Below are 20898 nucleotides of genomic sequence, written 5' to 3'. Positions count from 1 at the left end.
GCCTAGACCGAGTGCAAACTCTGTTATTTTTGTTGCTAAAGCATTTTGAGAGCTGGAGTATGAATTTCCTGTAAAGTAGATAAAATACTTGAAAGGTTAGGCATGCTTCTACTAAACGAACTCATTTGGGCTCCAGCAAAAATTCCTGAGGTTTTTTGTTTTTGTTTTTAATTGGAACTCACAGCAAAATCCTGAGTTTTTGGAAATCATCCAAGCCCTTCTTTTGTGAGAGAATTACTTAACTTTTAGCTGCAATTCATTTATTATATATTTATTTAAAAAGAAAGAAAGAAATAAAAAAAAAGGTCAGAGAGCTATTTTAGGTTAAAATTCTCCTAGCCAAAAAATAAATATTAATGGTAAGCTATAGCTGGGATCTTCCTTATGTGGACACTACTGCCTATGCTGGCATGGTAGGTGGAAAGAAGAGGAACATGGTTCTGCTCTGACAGTGACTCTCACTTGGTCCAGCCTAAAATGCTGATCTCCCGAAGTGTGCTTTAGTTACAAAAATGTCACCATAGGCCAGGGGGAGCAAGTGCTGAAAATCTTCCTTGTAAGGCTGCCATAAGAGATGAATTTTTAAATTTGTGTGGGTACTGGGAACTGATTTTCAGCACTTGTTCAGCATAGTCTTAGTTAATATTTCCCCAAAAGAAATCCAGTCCTTGCAAGTACTTTTCCAGACTCTTAATGTGGCTTCAGTCTAAGCTTTAGGCAAATAATAAACTGATTTAAAACCGATTTGGAACATGCAGAAATCAATATGGTTCTTTGAATGAACACCACATAATTAGGTACATCTGGCTTGTGAATGTAAACTATAGCTAAACTGAATTTTTAAAGAGCAAGCTTTGCTTAGGTTTAATATCCATTTAAATCCCTCTTTTAATCTGTTTTAATTAAACTTGAACTAAAAGGAGATTATTCTCATAGCTTGGTATTTTTCAGCTTTGTTTGATTTAAAGTTTTATCTAGATAAGATTGCATTTGATATGCAAGTGGTGTTTTGACTGTTTGCATGATTAATGGCTTTGGCATCGAAAAGAAAAAGGGCATAGTTTGATTGTTACGCGTTAGCAAAACACTTGGATCGTTTGCTTGGGACTGGAACCCAGCCCTCGCAAACTGAGACACATGTGTTTCCCCATATGTATGCTGCTTTTATACGAACAAAAGCCTTTTTTTAAGGTAATATTCAATTTTCTGTTCTGCCAGCATCACCGCCATACCTGTAAAAAAAAAAAGAAAAATGTACTTTTATTAGCCGTACACTCCAGTAGCACTGTTTAAAACATACTGTATTTAGCACTAGTTTAGGCATTTTGTGTTCAAGCTCTTTTTGACTTTTGGCTGCGTGATACTAGATTTTCTGTTTTTAATTAAAATACCCCTTTCAATTAAAATTGTTCTAGCATTATGTTTTGGTGCATAAGTATCTGGCAGTACCTCTTTTCTTAGGTCTTGCTGAGAGTGGGTCTGGTGTAAGTATCTCTTCTTATGGTCTGTGGTGACGCTGTCAGTCTCTGTGTAGCACATTGACTCCCCACTCATCTGGGGAATCTGTGACGCTTTTCTGTGATTCCTGTTTCTGATGCAGGGTTTTTTCGTGGTTATGTTTTTGGCATTCTGCCCCTCAGATTTCTTCTTAGACCTTTCCTTCATTTTTTCAAAGGCTGCAATGTCATATAACAACACAACTGTTTCATAAGAATTTTATCATAAACTACCGCTGGGAAGCTTATTTTTCTGTGTGACAAAACTAGCACAGATCTGCTGTATTCTTTACCAAACTGGAGGATTGCACCTTCCTACTCATGCAGGTCTCTTTGTCATTGTCTCATTCTCTTCAGCGCTGCCTTTTGCTTGGCATAGCTGTGTTGGCAGTAGCAATCTTTGTGCACTCCTTTTAAAGGAAAAAAATAAAATAATAAGGGAAGTTTTTGGTGTCTGGAGAAACAGTGCTATAAGCCTGTTATCACCTGTTGCAGTCCTTGGTGCAAGGCCCTCAAAAGACAGCTAGCCTTGACAATCTCTCTTTTAACTTCTATCACATCCTCTCTGAACTCCTGAACATTCAGCAGCCATCATTGATTATCACCTATTTGTGGGTAGCAGCCAAGTCACTGAATGTTTGCTCTTGAGAAATTGTTTATACTTGCTCCTGTACTGAAACCTTGTCTTCAGTAACTGGTAACTGCTGGATAAATAAGAGCCTCTCAGTGCATGGCATCTACATGGCTACAGTAAAACCATTTTAATTTTTAGTGGGTTTGTACAACATGATACCTACAGTCAAGGCAACAGAATTATATCAGAGTTCTCCGAAGTCATGGCATTGGCTCTGTGTGTGAATTTGCATTGTTGTTTTGAAAGAAAAAAGGTAAGCTCAGCTCGAGGCCAAAAGTTGGGGATCAGTGTAAGGCGGCGTCCCAGTCCTGTGCTGAGGCTGCGCTGTGGCTGAAACGACCCTCAGTTAGTGGCAGATTCAGATTAAGTTTACAAAGGCTTTTTTGAGGCTAAATTAAGATGTTTTATTGCCTCCTAACCACAGAGCGTTTGAGTAGAGGCAACGGCAGCTTAAAAACAACGGTTGCTATTTGGAAACCAACAATCTCAGCGTGTTTGTAACAGGGACAGGGGTTTGGAAGGTGCATGCTGCGCAGTACTCATGGCAGGTTGTAAGGTGGTTACTGGTATGTTGTCTTCTTGGGCTATCAGCACTGAAAATACATAGGTGTGTGGCCGTGGGTATTGCACGGGTGGACATTGTAAACTGTACAGATGAGACCACGGGGAGTTTCAAATTTCATAGCAAAGTTATGTTCAATATTAAGCAAGTTCAACTTTATGAAGCCTTTTGTGCATGTATCTTCCTACCCTCTCTCCGTTTGCTCTCTGGGGGAGAAGAGCCGAGGAGAGAAGCCTCTGTGAGGCAAGTTTTACTGTATCCATATGGAAACCAGGATCTGTCCCCTAACTTGGTGGGCTCATTTGTGAATCTGTTTGTCACCCCATACTGCTGCTTATTCTGCCAGTTTGTTATCAGAAAGGAGGTCTTTAGACATACTTTTGTGCAGCTTACTCTATGGTGAAGCCCTAAGTTTTGGTTCCTTTAACTGAAAGCCACACCAGCAGTGTTGTGTGGGTTCGTACAACACCAGCTTTGCCATACGTTTCTCTTGCCATTTGGAAATGAAAGAATGGACAGCCCTTAATAAAGCCCTAGCAGGTGGAGAATGGATGCTGAACAGGAGGGTAGAGAAACAGGCGAGGAGGACAGCACAGGGGAGGGGGGTGAATAGGATGGAGCACTGGATGCCAAGCATGGTGCAGAAGCTGTTGAGGGATCTCCTGATCCCTTGAGCTGGGACTTCTTGTAATTCGTTAACCCCATGGTAGAAAGATACACCAGAGTATCATTTGTGGGTCTGCCTGATAAGTGGAAGTATTGTGAATGCTTCAATAAGTGCCACAAACATTGTCATCTGCATTGGTCTGAAGTCTGATGTACAAAGGGGAAATAATGAGTTAACGATATGGAATAGCAAGCAGTGACCCAACAGGCCAAAACCAGGAGTACCCATATTTTTCAGATCTGGCTTATAGATCAGTCTGCTAATGTTTTGGTTTATTTTGTCTCTCTAGCTTTCAGTGGACTGAATTTTCAGAAGATGAAAACAGTACCTGGTGTATGGTTTATGCATGTGAAGACAAATCGCTGAAAAATTCTGCACCATAGATAACTGAGATGTTAAGAGTTGTGCTGTTAGATGAAAACGCTGAATGCTGTATGTTGAAAACAGTATTTCTGACATCAGTCAAAACCTAAGCACTGTTTAGATTATTTTGATATATGTGTGTTTTATGGTAGAAGATAAATAGAAATCAGGAGTAAAGTTTGGCTACAGCAACAAAACATGGGCTATTACACCTAGTACTTTTAGTTACAGAACTGTATAAACAGTGCTATTAAAATCACACAGCTAATCAAAACTCCTCTTTTTAGTGTAAAATAATATTAAACCCCAAATTAACAAAATTGCATAAGAGTTGGAATTTGTTTTTGCCACACCCACACTACACAGACAGTGCATATTGCAAACACTCTCTTTTGCAATAATAGAAGTAACACAACTACAGATGGTGTTGCTCTACCTCTGGGTTAGGAAATAACTTTAAAATAGCTTCTTGGTTTGCTAATTTGAATGTCTGTGTGTAACTGTTTAAGTGCATAACTGAAAGCAGAACAACTTGGATACAGCACAGGAAAATGGAATTATTTTTTTTCCGCGACTCTGTGCTCCTGCCTCCAACACCTTTCCTCTCCCTGTGCAGTGCCGTGCACCCGTGCATGCGCCTCTCCCTGTGCATGCGCCTTGGCACACAGGTGATGTCTGCATGTGGCAGCGGCAGAAGGCACAGACAGCAGCCAGGGCTGCACTGCTACGCACCTGGGAGGATGCCTGGCAGGTGGGTTTCTGCATCTAAGGAGATGGGCAGTGCCGGAGGAGGCAGCAGCTCCTTGCTTTGTGCTGGAAGATCTCGGTGCTCTGTAGGGATGCCAAAGAGCTCCTCCACCAGTCCTAATAGGGAAGGGCTAGAAAACAAGAAGGTCGCCTGTTTTATAAACCTGTGCATCATGAAACTTGGTGCAGTTGTGATCTGCCTGCCTGAAAAAATGGTTGTAGCGGTACTGGAAGAGACGCATTAAAGGATGAATGGAGCAGGCCGAGGGCACACTTCTACATTGTCTTTGACTGTTTACTCAATCAGTAACTTCTATAAAAAGATCTTTCTTTTTCTAAAACCTACAAGTTAACAGGGCATCACTTGCAGTTAATTTCCTAATGATATCTCAGTGTGGCTTCCAGGCTTTTGAATGTAACAGTTTGCCCTCTTTTTTCCCCATGAATGGTTGTCTTGTACCTTTTTTCTGAAATACAGTATAATTATCTTGTTGCCCTTCTGATAGAGCAGCATATCTGGAGATTCCATAAACGCGTACAGACCAGGCATGCTGTACGTATTTCTGCTTGGGAGATCTTGAATTGAAATACAACAGTCTTACATCTCGTTCCTTTTAGTTATCAAACATTAGTTTGAGAAAAACTCACGTATTTGAGAATTGGTGAAATGCATTTACAGTCATGGGTGTATCACATCGTTTCTCATTACATTTTGCAAATGATACATATGCAGACGTAATACATGTGAGTGTTTCAGGTCAGTATCCAATGTTCTCGTCCTGTTTCAAAACTTGCATTATGTGCCTGTAATCCACATCCATTGAAGAGTGTCAGAAGTTGAAAATTTGTCAACCCAAACCCCTTGTATCAGAAATAGGTACAACTTGTTGGGGCTGTAGAAGAGAGAGGGCGTAAGCTTTCCTTATATCACTGCACGATTGCTAAATGGCAAAGTTTACATAATCCCTAGGTTATGCATCTAAGTATGGTATCTTTGAGTTTACTCTGTGAAAACAGCTGGTTGAAAAGCTTTGTTTGTAGTACTACTGTGGAACCTAGTACTTTGTTTAACTATACAGTCTTACATGGGACAGTGTAGTGCAACACTTTCTCATCATTAATCCACACAACGTTCTCCATCCATGCCAGTTCACAGCAAAGTAAATCTCTACGGCACAGCTATTGGCATAGCATAAAGAAAGCATACCTGCAGTTATGTGTATTATGATCTTTCAGGGTACTTGTATACCTCTTTCTTTTGCATCACAGTTGGTAGCAGGGTGAGAAATCCAGATTTCTTGAGTTGCCATCAGAATTCTGTCATGTGTCTTCAAATAATTCAGTGCAGTTATGGGTGGCAAAAGACATGCAGTTAGCTTAGAAAATGATTGGTGGCTATTGTCTGTAGTAAGGAGCCAAAGTTGGGCATGGACTGTATTTTTATTGTTTAAAGGTTTGCAATCCATTGACCGTGACATTCTGTGAGAGCAGAAGTGATCACCAGACAACTTTAATTACATTAACCAAACATGGGGAGATATTTTTAAAAAAAAACAAACATGAATATGTAATGTCTGAAGTGTTACATTACCACTTCCTTCCCTAGAACTGTTCTAGGGCTGCATGTTTTTATTGCAGTAGGAGATTGAGTCTTGCTTCCATGGCAGCTGCCGCTTCTTGAAAGCTTCTTCCTGATACTTTTCACGTAGTACTGCTGCTTCCTCTTTTTTGTGAACCAAAACATTACAGTCTTTTTTGATATTTCAGCATCGAGCTTCAGAATCTTCTTGGAGTAATTTTAGCACCATTTTTTGGGCTACTCTGATTTTTATTACTCATTTTAAATAGTTATAAAAGATGTGATAGGACTTGCCACCTGTGTATCTAATAAGAAAATGCTTCTGTAAACGGAGCTGTCTCGGGGTGCGTTGAGACACAAAACATAAGCAAACTTTTGAGCTGGGCTGGGGATGTGCTGACACAGCTACCCATCCTTTCACAATGCCCCGCGTATTGCTGGAGTAAGCCAAGCCCTGGCTACAGCCTGTTCTTTCTGTGGTAACCCTGCCTTGGCGTTAGCAGAAATGAGGACAATTTATAAACTATGAGCTAAAAAACAAAATCAACTAAGATTTTTTGTAAAGTAAAACCAGAAGTTTTTTGTTTCAGCAGAGAAGGGTGTAAAGGACCACACTTCATTGTACTCCCTTTTCTTACCCTGCTTCGTGGCTTTCAGCCTCTTAGCCACTGAAACTTAGTATGTAAACCCATTTTCTGGTGCGTGCCACACAAAAGATTTAATTTTCCTCTGGGAATTCTGGCCTTCCCTCTGAAACTGAATCTGTCCAAATGTGTAGTGGGTTTTAAGCACTTCATTTTAGGAAGTTACTTTTCTTTTCCCTAAGAGAATCTGCCCTATAAAATTTAGCTGTATCTACTGAGTCTATTTTTAGAGTTTTTGTCATCTTTGTTTTGTCCTTTCTACTCTGTATCACATGCAGAGTTATGATTAAAGAGGGGTTTTTTTAAGCTTCCAGGCTGTTTACTCCTCAAGGGATCCAAAAATCAGTATGGATGCTTTGACAACTGTCTCTTCCCTGCAGGTGAGGTAGTGTCACCCCTTACCTGGGCACCTGTGTTGTCCACAGACTCTGCTTGATTTTTCCCTGCCTTATGCCGTTACTTTTACTGGCCTTCTAAGTAAAATTATTTGGGAGTTCATTGGGTGCAGATTCTGAAGAAGGTGATAATGTCGTCATGACCAAATGCCATTACAAGTCACTGCTTAACTTAAGATCATAAAATTACCTACCTTAACACTCTTCAGTCTGGTTGGGTCTTTTCAGCATATGCATGTGTTTTTAAGAAGCATAACAACCAAAATGAAACATAAAAACCCCACACTTGTGGAGTCTGAATTCAGATGCTGTATGCAGGAGGAACAGGGCTGAGTGACGACATGCGCTCTTGTTGTCTCTGTAGGGAAGAAACAAAACAAAATCATTTGATTTTTGTTATCGGTCCAGAGAGGTCTGAAGTTTCTGAGGTATTTGAGAAATCTTATTTTGCAAAACTTGCTGACATTTAACCACAAGGCTCATTATCTCTCATATCCATCTGTCATCTAAAAAACCAAAAGGCATCTATCTATTGTGTAAATCTGTTTGCACAAGGCTCTTGATACTGGCTTATATTCTTTTTTATCTCTCTACCAACACTCCCTTTGATTAAAGGACCTCAAAGGCTATTGCAGTTCATCTTCACTATGTTTCTTCCTGTTCCTCCTCTGTTCTGGGGGGAGTGTGGTGGGGGGTTGAGTGGTTTCAATCTACTAAACAATAATTACTCCAAACCAGTACTTTTTTTTTTTTTTTTTTTAACTTGCAATGTGTGGTTTCTTTAACTAGTCCAGCATTGTAATTCCTTTTTCTTCTGTGATACCGCTTAGGGTAATGTTCGCTTTTATTCTCTGTGCTTTGAAGGATGCAGCTGATGTGCTTTGCCACACCACAGGGCACAATGAGGCCTGCAGAAGACAGCTAGCTTCTCGAGGAATGTCCTTAAGGGACCCATGGAGTTGTGTGTATTGCAAAATAAAAAATTGGCAGTGTCACCAAGAGCCTTTAAAATGAGATCTGTCTGTCTTGGGCATGGGAGAAGTACATGGCAAAGGACAGTCCTTATCATGAATAAAACCACTCAAAATAGGACAAAGGTTGCTCATGTTCTGAAGTCTCATTTACCCCAGTCCCCAAACTAACTTTGCCATAGCTTGAGAATTCATACTGCCCTTCCTGACTGTACCTTTTACTTACCGAGACCATCCTACCTACTTACAGTCTTCCCATAAGCTTTAATGAATACAGCTGAATGTTACAATCAGAAGTGCTTAATGTTTTTTTTTTCCCTCCCCCAATTTTGTGCAGCTGACAGCTTTGGCTCTTTCTGACTTCATCTTGAAATACACTTACTTATACTTGACTCTAGTAACGTGCTTGCTAGCTGTTAATACTATTACTTCCACGAAGACCCTGACAACCCATCAGGCGCACATGTTTAACCCTGTGAGGGGGAGGTAGGTGGGAATTCAGTTGCCAGTCAGCTGCCAGCGTTCTGAGAGCTCACGCCTCTTGTTTTTGTCTCAGCAGTCACGTTTCCACTGAGGTTTTGTCCTGTTCGCTGTGCTAAAAATACATTAAATGAGTAAGTAGGAAAAGATGGTTCCTTTTGACGGTGATTTTACTGGCGGCTGTGCCAATTGGAAAATAGGCTTCCAAGTAATTTCCCGATTTTGATCCGAAGGCATGTATGATGCGTGGCGAGTTGGGCGGTGGCTGCAAAAGACCCTGGTTCTCTTGCTCTAAAACAATTCAATGTAACAGTTAAAACTAATTATCTTTTCTAGGATGCAGGGGGATCTGTAGCACAAAGAAATCAGAGAGTTTCTCCAAGAAGGAAAGGTGAATTGCTCCTTTCAGCGTAGATGGCACCATGCACTGAGCATGAGTGAAAGAAAAAATAATTATTTAGTTTAAACTACCTGAAAGAAAGCTGCTGCTTGTCATCTTTTAAGCATGTATTTAGTCATCCTGTATTAGTCAGTGTAATTATGGAGGCTACAGAACTAATTCCAGATAGTAACCAGTGTTGAAATGTACAATTTAGGCTTAAAAAATAATTGATTTAAATTAGATTCTCCTGCAAGTTAAGAGAGCCCCGGCCTGATTGTCAGTTACCGCAATCAGACATTGCTCCGCGCTCAGGGCTTTTTTTGGTCTCCCCTGCTTGCTTTCTCATACCACGTTGGCAAGCTGCAACAAGTGAAACTCCACCCTTCCTACAGACTGGGGAGAGAATAAAATGCATAAACGGCGACTGCTGGCGAGTAAAATGAGGGTTTCTGCGAAGGTGCTGGTTTTCCAGACAGTCGCTGGTGTGCAGCTGAGAAAGGGGAGGGATCATTTTCAAGTAGCTTAGTTGCGATTTGTTGAATTCATAGACTTTTCCCCTTAAAATCCCAACCCTCTCTCTTTTTTTTTTTTCCTCTTTTTTTTTTTTTTTTTGAGAAGTTGACTTGCGGCTGCTTCTCAGTGCGCACGTCAGCTGTAATCTGGTCCCCAGTGCCTTGCGCTGAAATCATGAGTTCGGAGGCTGATGAACCCAAGGAAGGTACGTTTTTTTAACTATTTTCACAGGAGAGGAAACGTGTGCGCTCGCTTTGCCAGTGCTGCTTTTGTGAGCGTGGAGGAGAGTTTCTGCTCGCCTTAGGTTTTGGGTATTCAAAGGGGAGGGAAATATGCTTTGGCAAAATCGTCCGAAGCCATGCCGGTTTCGCTGGATGTGAAATGACCGAAATGTTGGCACCCAGGGATATCTGTCTGTCTTGGCAATGGTAATTTACCTGCACATGAAATACTGATAAATGGAAGAAATGGTGTTTCAAAACACTGGTAGCAGAATATCGAAAGAGGAAGATTTTTCTTTTCTTTGGAAGCAGCGTATTTTTCAGCAAAAGAGGAAGTTGCATGGGGAGAAGTGAAAGGATTATTTGGGGAATAAGCCTGATGCCGCTTACTTCCCTATCCAAATGAGTGTGCGTGCACGCGTGTGCCTGTGTTTGAAGCACAGAGGAGTGTGCCAAAGCTACAGGGTTTCATTTACTGCTTCTAGAGTGGAACGTGTGGAGGAGCTGGAAGTGCTCCAACAAAAATACAATTATTCACTAGTGTTGATTGGGAGGGGGTGCGAGCCAGGGTAGGACAGTAGGGAGCAAGCGGGGGAGGAGGGGGGCAATTTCCTGAAAGTGCCTATATACAAAAGAGCATTTATACAGAAGAGGGCACAGGGCAGTAGTGGGGTTATACACTGGATTTCTTAGAACAGAATTGATGTTTCATGGTTATGAATAGTCCTTAGGGAGACTCACACTCACAGAGATCCAGTATAGCTCAGAAAAACAACTAAAAAAAAACCCCAAAACAACAGATAAGGAAGCAGTAGGGCAACCGAAGCTTTTTGTATTTGGTGAAAACAAGAGATTTTCAGAATATTTCAGATGGTTTTCCCCTTGTACTCTATACAACTTCCCCCACTTGAAGAATAACATTATCAAGGACCTGTATCTGGTTACTTGCGTAAAAGAGGATTTTAAGTTGATTTGCAGAAAAGTCAGCTTGGACTGTATCAAACTTAATGCTAATAATGATGATAGAACCTGGTTAGTAATAAAGCACAATAGCCTGTGTTTTGACAAGAATTACATCAGTGCTCTCCATTTTTTTTTTCTTGTTTCTTCTCATCAAATTAACAGATGAACTAAAAAGCGGTTTGTCCTTTTTTTCCAAGAAGATTCTGTAGGACAGATTTATTGACAAGCAGAACCGAAAAAAAATATTTCTCTATAGAAACTGTTCGAAAAAGAGAATATGTAAATAAGAATATGGCAATGTGAACACTGTCCCTCAGTTTTACAGCAGGAGAGATCAGCATGCATGCCATAGAATGAAAGATCCTCTGGTTTCATGCAGGAAGCTCCAGACGATTTTACCAAGTTGGCTATAATATTTGAAATGTAAATTCTCTTCTTTAAAGAAACTTCTTACCTCCTCTAGATGACTCAGATTCTTAAAACCTCCTGAAAATACTTTTGCCTTCTCTGCATTTCTTTTGAAACAATTTGAGATGCCAGGATCTTCATGCTGAAAAAAGCATTTGGAGCAGGTGGCTGAGATAGGAAAGGAAGGGTAGCTTTTTGGTTAGTTATTTTTAGCTGGGAAAATATTTGGGTTTTGCTGTCCTGTGATTTTAGTAGGTTAGAATGGAAAATAAAAACAGTAGCCATTGTGGGAAGATAAGGTATAGATGTCACTGAGAAGGTTTTTCAGTCAGTCTGTAAATGTATTCCTGATAATACATGCCCATCTGTAAAGGAATAATTTAGAAGATGCATGAGAAATGGGGGTTTTGTGTTTACAAAGACTGAGATTGAGGTGAATGTGTAGAACTGCAGCTTTTACACTACTCTGCCTAGTCTGATTGAACATGTCATGAAAAATCACTGATCAAAATACTGAAAAATAAAGTCAAATACTTGTGCGTTTGTAGTGGTCCAGTGTATGTGGCATAAAATAGGCATTCAGAGTCTTTCAACTAACTAGCTGTGTTTAACCAAGAAACTGCTTTTTGCATAAAGAAAATTGATGCTTCACAAATTCAAACTGAATTTGAGGCTCAGGCTTTTGATACTGAGGATATATAATCTTTTAAGTGGTTTACCAAAGGGGAGGTGTGGTTGATTTTTCCTTTAGGTGCAAGACTGAACATCACTCTAAAAGAGAAATTCTGATTTACCCACAAATTATGAAGTCCAGACAGGCAATTAGTAGGTAAAGGTTGTGACTGATTATGGAAGAGGCAGAGAGTACACTTGGACAATTATAAAATAGTTATTTTACAAGATTCTGTACATTTCAAGGCTACAGCTAGTGAGGAAAGCATAGTGGTTAATATGCTGCATGCTAAAACGTGAAAGGAGGAGAAAACTACAGGAAAGATGTTATTTTAATATTGTTTGTAAGCAAAGGCAGAATTTTTCTATTTTCCTTAAAGCAGAGATGCTCAGGTGGCCTGGGAAGCTTCACTGGCCGAGAGCTAGTGAAGAGATACATACGGAGCTCTGAAATTCAGTTGCATCTTCCAGATGTGACTCTTGGACCATGTGTTGGAAGATCAGCTTGAATGAAAAGGAGAGTTGGGGGCGCGGTAATAGCATTGAACATCATGTATGTTCTGGCAATGATGTGACGGTGAAGTGAGCAATGCTTCACTTCCAGCTACTTTATGTAAGTGAATCGCAGTATTGGGACAACATTGGGATGTCTGTAAAAGTAGATTTAATGGATTAATATGGATTATTTTTCAAAATCTGCATAACAGATTCAAAGACCATAGGTTTCACTACTGTAAAAGTGAACTATACCCATTGTTACAGTGAAACCCAAAATCAAGGTCAATTTTGAATGGCGAACTCCTGAAGATTTTCTTTTTTATGATTAATTGAATGAAGGTAGAGTCTTTGAGCTCAAGTCAAATCTTATTTTTTTAGCAAGGGCTGGGAGTAAAAAGGCAATGCTAGAAGACAATCATTACGTCACTGTATTTTGTACTGATTTCTGGATATGAGGTATGCAGCAGTGTATGTGGGCTTTTCAGCTTCTGCCTTTGATCTCTGCGTGGTCCGTATTAGAATGGCAACATGAAACAGATTGGTTTTTTCTCCCATCATGCTGCTTAGTAACATTAGAACAATCTTTTTATTCATCTATATACCACAGTGCTGTATTAAATATGTGTGTGTGCCTGTGTGTGTTGGTGTGTGTATGGCATCAATCTGTATTGCCTTTACAGATTCCAACAACTGTCATGATATAAATAACCCTGGCACATTTTCTTGTAGTTACTTTTGCCCTGGATGAAATAAAGAGCATGGTAACATCAAGAAGCAGTGTATAGCATTTTAGTGCATGGCATAATTTCAATCTGGTATACCAAGGAAGGTACCAAATGGTTTCAGGCTGTTATTTGACTTAATTCCTTTCTGAGATCTGAAGGAAATGTTCTTAATGCTGTCACTATATTAAAAATACATATAATTAATATACCTTTTTAAATACATGCCAATTCCAGTTAAAATTACTGTGTTGTCAGTGGGTTTCTTACATGGTATTTCTTCAATAGAAGGAAGTAGTAATTTATGTAAAGCTTCAGAAAACTTCAGCTTCATTCTACAGGCTTTATGTTGTAGATTGAGAAAACAGCAGGAGATAAATTTAATGTCTCAAAGGAAAAGTAAACTAGTAACAGATATTAGAGTGAATGGAATACATTTCTCTATAAAATAATGCATATTGTGTTACAAACTTGGAAGCAATGAGAGCCTGCATTGCACCTTTATCATACTTAGCTTTTAGTACCACATTTCATGGGGGAGAAAAATCTCTGCATTCCTACAAGTGCTCGGAGCTTTTTTAGACACAATTAGCATTTTTTAATCCAAATGAGATTACTGAGGAATGAGCTCACCTGTTTTGTTCCTTTAGAGCTCAGAACAGAGACACAGGGGTTATAAAATCACAGAGCACTCACTGTTTTGAGAAGTCAGTACTCCCTCTTGTAAGTAGTCATGGATTTGCTTTGACATTTTGCAGTCACCTCTCACTGTGTGAAAGTTTTCCAGGGTAGAATCATGTTCATTTAGATAAAAAATTGTCTGCTCTTGTGCTCCTTAATCCATCCAAAACAGCGATGGGAATCTGTAACGAACCTCATGAAGTTCAACCAGGCCAAGTGTAAAGTCCTGCACCTGGGTCGAGGTAATCCCAAACACAAATAGATGCTGGGCAGAGCATGGATTGAGAGCAGCCCTGAGGAGAAGGACTTGGGGTGTTGGTGGATGAGAAGCTCAACATGAGCCAGCCATGTGTGCTCACAGCCCAGAAAGCCAACCGCAGCCTGGGCTGCATCAAAAGAAGCGTGGCCAGCAGGTTGAGGGAGGTGATTGTGGCCCTCTACTCTGTTCTCGTGAGACCCCACCTGGAGTACTGTGTCCAGCTCTGGAGTGCTCAGCACAAGAAGGACATAGACCTGTTGAATTGGGTCCAGAGGAGGCCACAAAGATGATGAGAGGGCTGGAGCACCTCTCCTATGAGGACAGACTGAGAGAGTTGGGGTTTTTCAGCCTGGAGACAAGAAGGCTCCGGGGCGACCTTATAGCAGCCTTCCAGTACCTAAAGGGGGCCTACAGGAAAGATGAGGAGGGACTCTTTATCAGGGAGTGTAATGATAGGACAAGGTGTAACAGTTTCAAACTTTCTGAAAGAGGGTAGATTTAGGTTAGATATTAGGAAGAAATTCTTTACTGCGAGGATAGTGAGGCACTGGAACAGGCTGCCCAGAGAAGTTGTGGATGCCCCATCCCTGGAAGTGTTCAAGGCCAGGCTGGATGGGGCTTTGAGCAACCTGGTCTAGTGGGAGGTGTCCCTGCCCATGGCAGGGGGGTTGGAACTAGATCATCTTTAAGGTCCCTTCCAACCGGAACCTTTCTGTGATTCTGTGCGTGATTCTGTAAAGTGCTAACAGCCAAGGAGGTAAACTGCAGCAGACCCAGTTTCTACTAGTTCCAGAAATAATCCAAACTTTACAAACTGTACAAAAGAGGTTAATCATCCGACTCTCTCCAAAACTAGCATTTGTTAGAACCTTTTATGCTTTTATGATAGTGAACGGGAAGATCCAAACTATGCAAGTAGAGCGTTATCCATACATAATTGGAACAGGTACCAGGTGATGACAGTCCCATTTCATGTTAACCTTTGAAGGCAAAATTGTAATCAATGGCATGAAAACCGTAAGATTAAACAGGAATGGGATGTCTCAGTGTCTGGTTTTGGATAACCTTTAAGATAACCCATCTGTGAATGGATTAGGTGGCCACTGTGTCTCTTCATGTTTGGAAGTCCATATGGAATAGTTATCTTCTTTAAAACACTTTGTACCCCATATATTTAGCAATCTCTTCCTTGTGCTGTTGGAGCAGATGAGGAAGCTAGGTGGTAATTTGAGCAGAGGCCACGGGATAAGCACTAGCTGTAGCTGGTAGGTTACTTCAGAGAATCACTGAAAACTCTTAACAGGTTAATCATTTAGCTGCGATTGTTGGGTTGAATGCTAGATTGCTTTGAGAAAATTCCATTAATATGATTATACTTGTGCGATCAAATCTTTTAATCCATAGCAAACTGCAAGACTCATGTGTTTAATTTCAAACAAGATACGGTCCCTTGAGCTGTTTGGTCAATAGAGAGAATCATAGATTAACTGAGGCTGCAGGGAACTTCTGGAGGTCATTGGGCACAACCTTCCACTCAGGGCAGAGCCAGCTTTGAAGTTGCATCCAAATGCACAGTTAAATGAGGTTGCTTAGGCTTTTTCCAGTCCAGTTGATAGTGTCTTCAAGAGTGGTGGTCCCACAACTTCTCTAGCAACACATTCCAATATTTGACCACCTTTGCTATGAAGCATTCCTAATGAGAACTCTGCTTGATGCTTGTGTCTGTTGCTCCTTGCTGGTTTGCTGTGTGGATACAAAAAGACCCTGGCTCTGTCTTCTCTGTAACTATTCACTTAACAAGTTAGATGTATTGGGTAGGTCCACTATTACTCTTTAGGTTGAGCAAACCTACCACTCTCAGCCTGTCCTCTCAGTTGTGCGCTCCAGCTCCCTAACCATCTTGGTGTCCGTCTGATGGACTTGCTTCAGTTTGTCAGCTTCTTTTTTGGTGAGATATTGGGAAGCCCAAAACTGGAGATGGTAGTCTGCATATGGGAAGACAGTACTTTGTTTCCAGTCTTTTCCATCTTACAGAATTCATGTCATACTGGAGACTAAATTTTCCCCATCTTCCTTCCGTTTATCTGTTGTTGACAGCATTTGCTATATTATGGTACTGCTTAGACCCTTGGGTTACTTTCTTTGAGGAATTTGCAAACTATACGTTGTCATAAATGAGACCAGAAGTCAGAGATCAGGGAGCAAAAGTCAGTGAATCTGTGGAGTATCAAAAGAAGTGTCTGGGGAAGGGAAGGGCCTTACACCTACATTCAGAAAGGCCGTGTTCTTGATCAGTGTTATTTCCAAGTATAGCAACAGGCTGAATGAATGGCTTCTGAGAATAGTGAGTATTTTGTAATACATGTGCCAGGGATAACATAAGGAAAATGTAATACTTAAAAATTAATTCTAATTTGTAATTTTTATTCAAAAGCACAGATCATTCCTTTCATCAGTAATCATTTATCATTTCATCAAATCTTCTGTTAAATATGACAGTTTCATAAGGGTTACTAAATACTGCTTTTGGAGAAGCAAATTGCTTCTCTCCCCGCTCTCCTCAGGCATTTAGAGCCTCTGTAAACACATTTGAGTAATAAATACAGCAAATGAAAACTATATTGCAGGTGTTATTCAACCTTCTGGACTTTTTTTTTTTGTTACAATTTGATTACAAAATACAGTAAGAGGAGAGCATTTCATAGAGGTGTGAAAGAGCTACTGATTTTTCTGCGCTTTTATGAAACAACTTCTGTTTTTCTTTTTTCATACATCACACTCAATAGAAGAATTAGTAGGCTAAAAATAATTTAATCTATTTCATAATGTCTTTAAAGCCAAAATGACTTATTTAATGTTTAAGGATTAATTTTTCATGTTTGCTTATTGGGTAGATGCTTCATAGATCCAGTAGTATCCAGTAGCAGTACTGTTAGTAGTAACAGTTGCTGTGTGTGATTTTGAAAGAAATTGGAGTGCTTATACTGACTGTTTCTGCATTAATAAATAGCACTAATCTGAATGTTTGTCTATTGACATTAACATTTTTTTTTATTGTACCGTGCAAAATCTGGAAGCTACAGATTTTCATGTTTTCTCTGTCTGCATCAGTATATTTGCCAAGTTCCTTGTGTTTTTTAATGGTAGGTGTACACTTTTTCTTTTGTTGATGCATCTCCATCATGACTACTGAACAGGATGCACTGTGGGATCAGCAGTGCAAAGGCAACTCCCAGCAGCTTGGTTCTTTTAACCATAACATCAGCAAAAGCACAAACCTTAAATCTGCTGTCTGTCGGGCACAGTCTTGTTTTGAGCAAGGAGGAGAGCAACTGTGAAGCCTGTCCTTTGAGAGCTTCATTCTACATTCATCCTTTTGGGGTGTTCTCTTAGAAATTTTGGTTTTCTTCATAAGATTCCCTGACTGGGTTGGGGTGTGATTTGATTCAGTTTCATCAGTTGATTCCCTGTCAAAATTCACTTTTGTCGTTCATTTCTAGTGCTTGACTGGCTAGCAATGAGAAGTAGAGAGCCTGCACTTCTGCATGGCATGGTGGATTCGGTCTGATGAATTTGCGATCCAAAGCACCACAGATCTGTTTCAGCAGAAGCAATGTAGAGGACTGAATACACACTGTATAAATAAATTTATTTTTCACTACCTTTTGTTGAATTCAGTACTGATATTTGTAACTACACAGATTAGTAATGAAAGGTCAAAGATTCTGTTTTGCATAGCAATAGGGGAAACCTACATTTCAGTCTGACATAGAATATACAAATGTTGGGTTGTCTGGAGAGAGTCCTGTTCCTGATGGCAGTTTACAGTAATGAGAATAAATTGCAGTAAAGTAGGAGTTAGTGTTTAATTTATTTAAGAGTGTTTATCCTTGAAAGGTTTGTCATTTGAAATCCAGGGACATATTCTGAGATGTATTTTACTTATCTATGAAGGTGAGTAGTTGCAGGTTTCTCTACGGCATTGGTAGCTGACCTGTGATTTCAGTGGACCCCTAAGAATGTGATACCCTCAAGTCTTGATCCCAAAATGTTTACATTTCACTTCATACAGGAATTAATAAAGCACTGAATCAGTGCATGCACAGACAAGCTCTCACTTAATTAACTTCATTGAGGTGTGTAGGAAACTTTCACTGTGAAAAATGCAGAAATTCCCTTGTTTTAAAACAAAGCTTTCATGAGATCTGTTTTTGCTTTTACTATGTCCACTTTACCAAACTATTCTACAAAGATAGTTTTATTTATAGAAAGAAGAAAATCTTGGTTTAATATTAGGAAAAGCAAGTAAATGACACACTGGTGATTCCAAGGGCTATTTTTTCCTACTTGCAAAAGAGATAATGAATGAATGTTTCTATTCACTTAAAAACATTTGTATTAAAAATATTTGTGGAGAAAAAGTGATTTAAATATTACTTCAGAAACTAATAAAGGACTTGAAACAATGAATCATGAATTTGAGCAGGTGTGAACAGAAATAGTGGATACTTCAAGAAGGGGGAAGAATAAAGATTGGCTCTGGTGTCTCCATCTATGATAAGATGACTTCACCAAGCTCACAGCCTTGTTCTAAATATCTAACCTCCAGCATTGAGAAGACTGTGATGCAGGACATCACTGTCATGGATGTTCATTTAAAATAACCTCTCTTTGCAACAAACAGCTGGTATTAGAATCAAATGAAAGAGATGAAAATTATGGTGGATTTGGATGTTGATCAGTAGGTAACAAGCCACAACAAAATGCCATGCAGTTTGGGAGAAGACAATAGTAGTATCATGGTGAAGTGAAGAGAAACTGTTGACATTTTTATTTCTGTGCAAAAAAATGTAATCTAACTAATTTGAAATTTAGGTTTATGGTGTTTATTTTCACCACATGAGTCCTTTCCTTCTCCAGGTTCAAATTTGCATTCCCTCCTTCTTTGTGCGTAATAATCCTGAAAATCTCGAGCTACAACAACTTTTCCTGGTGGTGGATCTCCCTACATAGCTGACCAGTGCTGTTCATCACCTACTTAAAAATACCATTTGATGCCAGTGCAAAGTAAAGAAGCTGGACGTTTAAATTCTACAGTAGTCAACAGCTGTAAAAACCAGTGCACTCAATCTCCTATGCCTTGCCCTGAGGAGTGAACTACAAAATAGATGCAGGTTTTACAGAATCACAGAACAGTTAAGGCTGGAAGGGGCCTCCGGAGACTGTCTAGTTTTAGCCAGTAAATATATTTGCAACATTTAAAAATAAATAGGCTTTCTAGTGCTTTGCTAGGTATCAAAGTTCTGTATCCAAATGATGCTGCTTACTGACATAAAAGAAAATTACAGTGTCACACATATGATGTTTAACCAGATTTAATTTTACAGAAGAACGAGTTGCTAACAGTATTAAAGACATGTTTTTTCTCTTACGCTTTATATTCTACTAGGATTTAATGACACTAATGAAAGCAAAACCAAACTCTCAGGATGTGTGGGGTGGTGGACCTGTTTTTTGACACTTAGTTTATACTTGAGAATTTAGGTGTTGGTTTGGGTTTGGTTTGGTTTTTGTTTTTGTTTTCCCCCAGTAAGTGTTATGTATGGAAATACTTTGCGTATTTTTTCAGCTGTTTTGAGCATTGGTTTTGACTGAGAGATGCCAGGAATAAAGCAAACCAAGTGGAAACAAACAGGAGTCAAAGCAAAGCCTCCAAAAGAGAGACTGTGCATTTGGGTCTTGGGGAGCCTGTTCTGAATTGACAGCAATGGTGTAAGGAAATGAAGGAGGGAAAATACTCTCAACCATTGATTTAATGTCTGGAAGTTCGGATGAAAGTCCTGGTAGCTGTAGTATGGACACAAAGGGAGCAGGCTGTGGCTACTAAATAATGGGAGAAAAAATTAAAACTGAGGGATTGGTTTATTTTGCTCCTTGTGGATGAGGAAGGTAAGGGAAATGCGTGTTAGCAGTGTTAATGGAAAAGACCACTACAGCCACCAAGTCCTCCATAATCACAGGTACCATGAACGATTGGTGCAGAAGAGTAGACAAAGCATATAGTCTATGGACAGCCATGCATTTAATGCCAGAAAACATATCTTTCATCCTTTAAAGCAGGTAGTGAAAAATTAAAACCTGCAAAAGAGATGAAAGGTGTCACTAGTGTCCCAGGCCTAAAGAACAGCCAGTATCTGATACGTAAAATATACCATATATGGTATGTTTTCTTGTGGTTTATAATCTGCATTTCAGTGTTGATGTTGAAAAAAGTATATACTAACCAGACACCTGAGAATGGAGTGCCTTGGGAATCACTACTGTTTTTTTCCTGTGTCTGGCCTGTAGCTGTGTCAATCTTGAGTGCCTCACAAGTTTCTTTAGAAAGGAGAAGACAGAAATCAAACTATGTATGTGTGAGACAGGTGTCATTCAGTTTCTCAGGGCAACCAGTGGAAGATACAAGAGTAATTTATATAAACAAAGTTAGAGCTAGCAATCCAGCCTTCTTTCAACATTACACTGAAAGAGAGATCCCGAGGGACTCCCATCCTGTCTGCAAGAAACAGACAGGGTGGCGAACAGATCGACGTTAAGAAGAACAGAGAACCAGAACTAGAAATCCAGGAAGAACATCATTAACTACTTTCAAAGCCATTGTAAGATCACTCACAAACCTTTCTGTCATTTGAACTCTCTGAAGCCTCTGCTGTGGCTTTCTTTACATGCTATTCAAAATGTATGCCCTTTGCAGTTTGACAGCCACGTTGCTACCTTCTCCTCGTAATCAAGTTCCCTGTTCCTCTCATGCCAGATTGCCATCTTGTCTCAACCTTCCGGTTCATTGTATTTTTGCCACATGTATCTTAAACTTCCTCTTAACTTTCCCCCTCCGGCCCCCATGTCAAATTTAAGTCTCACCAATGGATGCAGAGCTCCCCAGGGCTGCTGGTCTCGGTGTTTTTCCTTCTGCATTCCAGCCAGAAGCTCTCCGGTTGAACTCTAGGTCCTGTGCCTACAGCTAAGGGTTTTTTGTGAGAA

The 20898-nt window shown here is 39.9% G+C and overlaps 1 protein-coding gene across 3 annotated transcripts in view; it reads left to right on the top strand.

Moving 5' to 3' along the window:
* Positions 1-20898, top strand: part of TNFAIP8 (TNF alpha induced protein 8) — a 64872-nt gene that overhangs the window by 34384 nt on the left and 9590 nt on the right. Inside the window, exon 1 of one of the 3 annotated variants that reach the window (XM_074570693.1) lies at positions 9306-9638. The exons of the other annotated variants lie outside the window; for them this stretch is intronic. Within the exon in view, the coding sequence (XP_074426794.1) occupies positions 9608-9638 (31 nt within the window). The 5' untranslated portion in view covers positions 9306-9607. Of the gene's footprint in view, positions 1-9305; positions 9639-20898 lie in introns of those variants that run through there. 3 annotated transcript variants of the gene reach the window in all.

The sequence above is a fragment of the Larus michahellis genome, chromosome Z, assembly GCF_964199755.1.
Source record: "Larus michahellis chromosome Z, bLarMic1.1, whole genome shotgun sequence".
Classification (NCBI taxonomy): Eukaryota; Metazoa; Chordata; class Aves; order Charadriiformes; family Laridae; genus Larus; species Larus michahellis.
The sequence above is the reverse complement of the archived record's forward strand: the minus strand, read 5'-3'. Positions and strand labels throughout refer to the sequence as shown.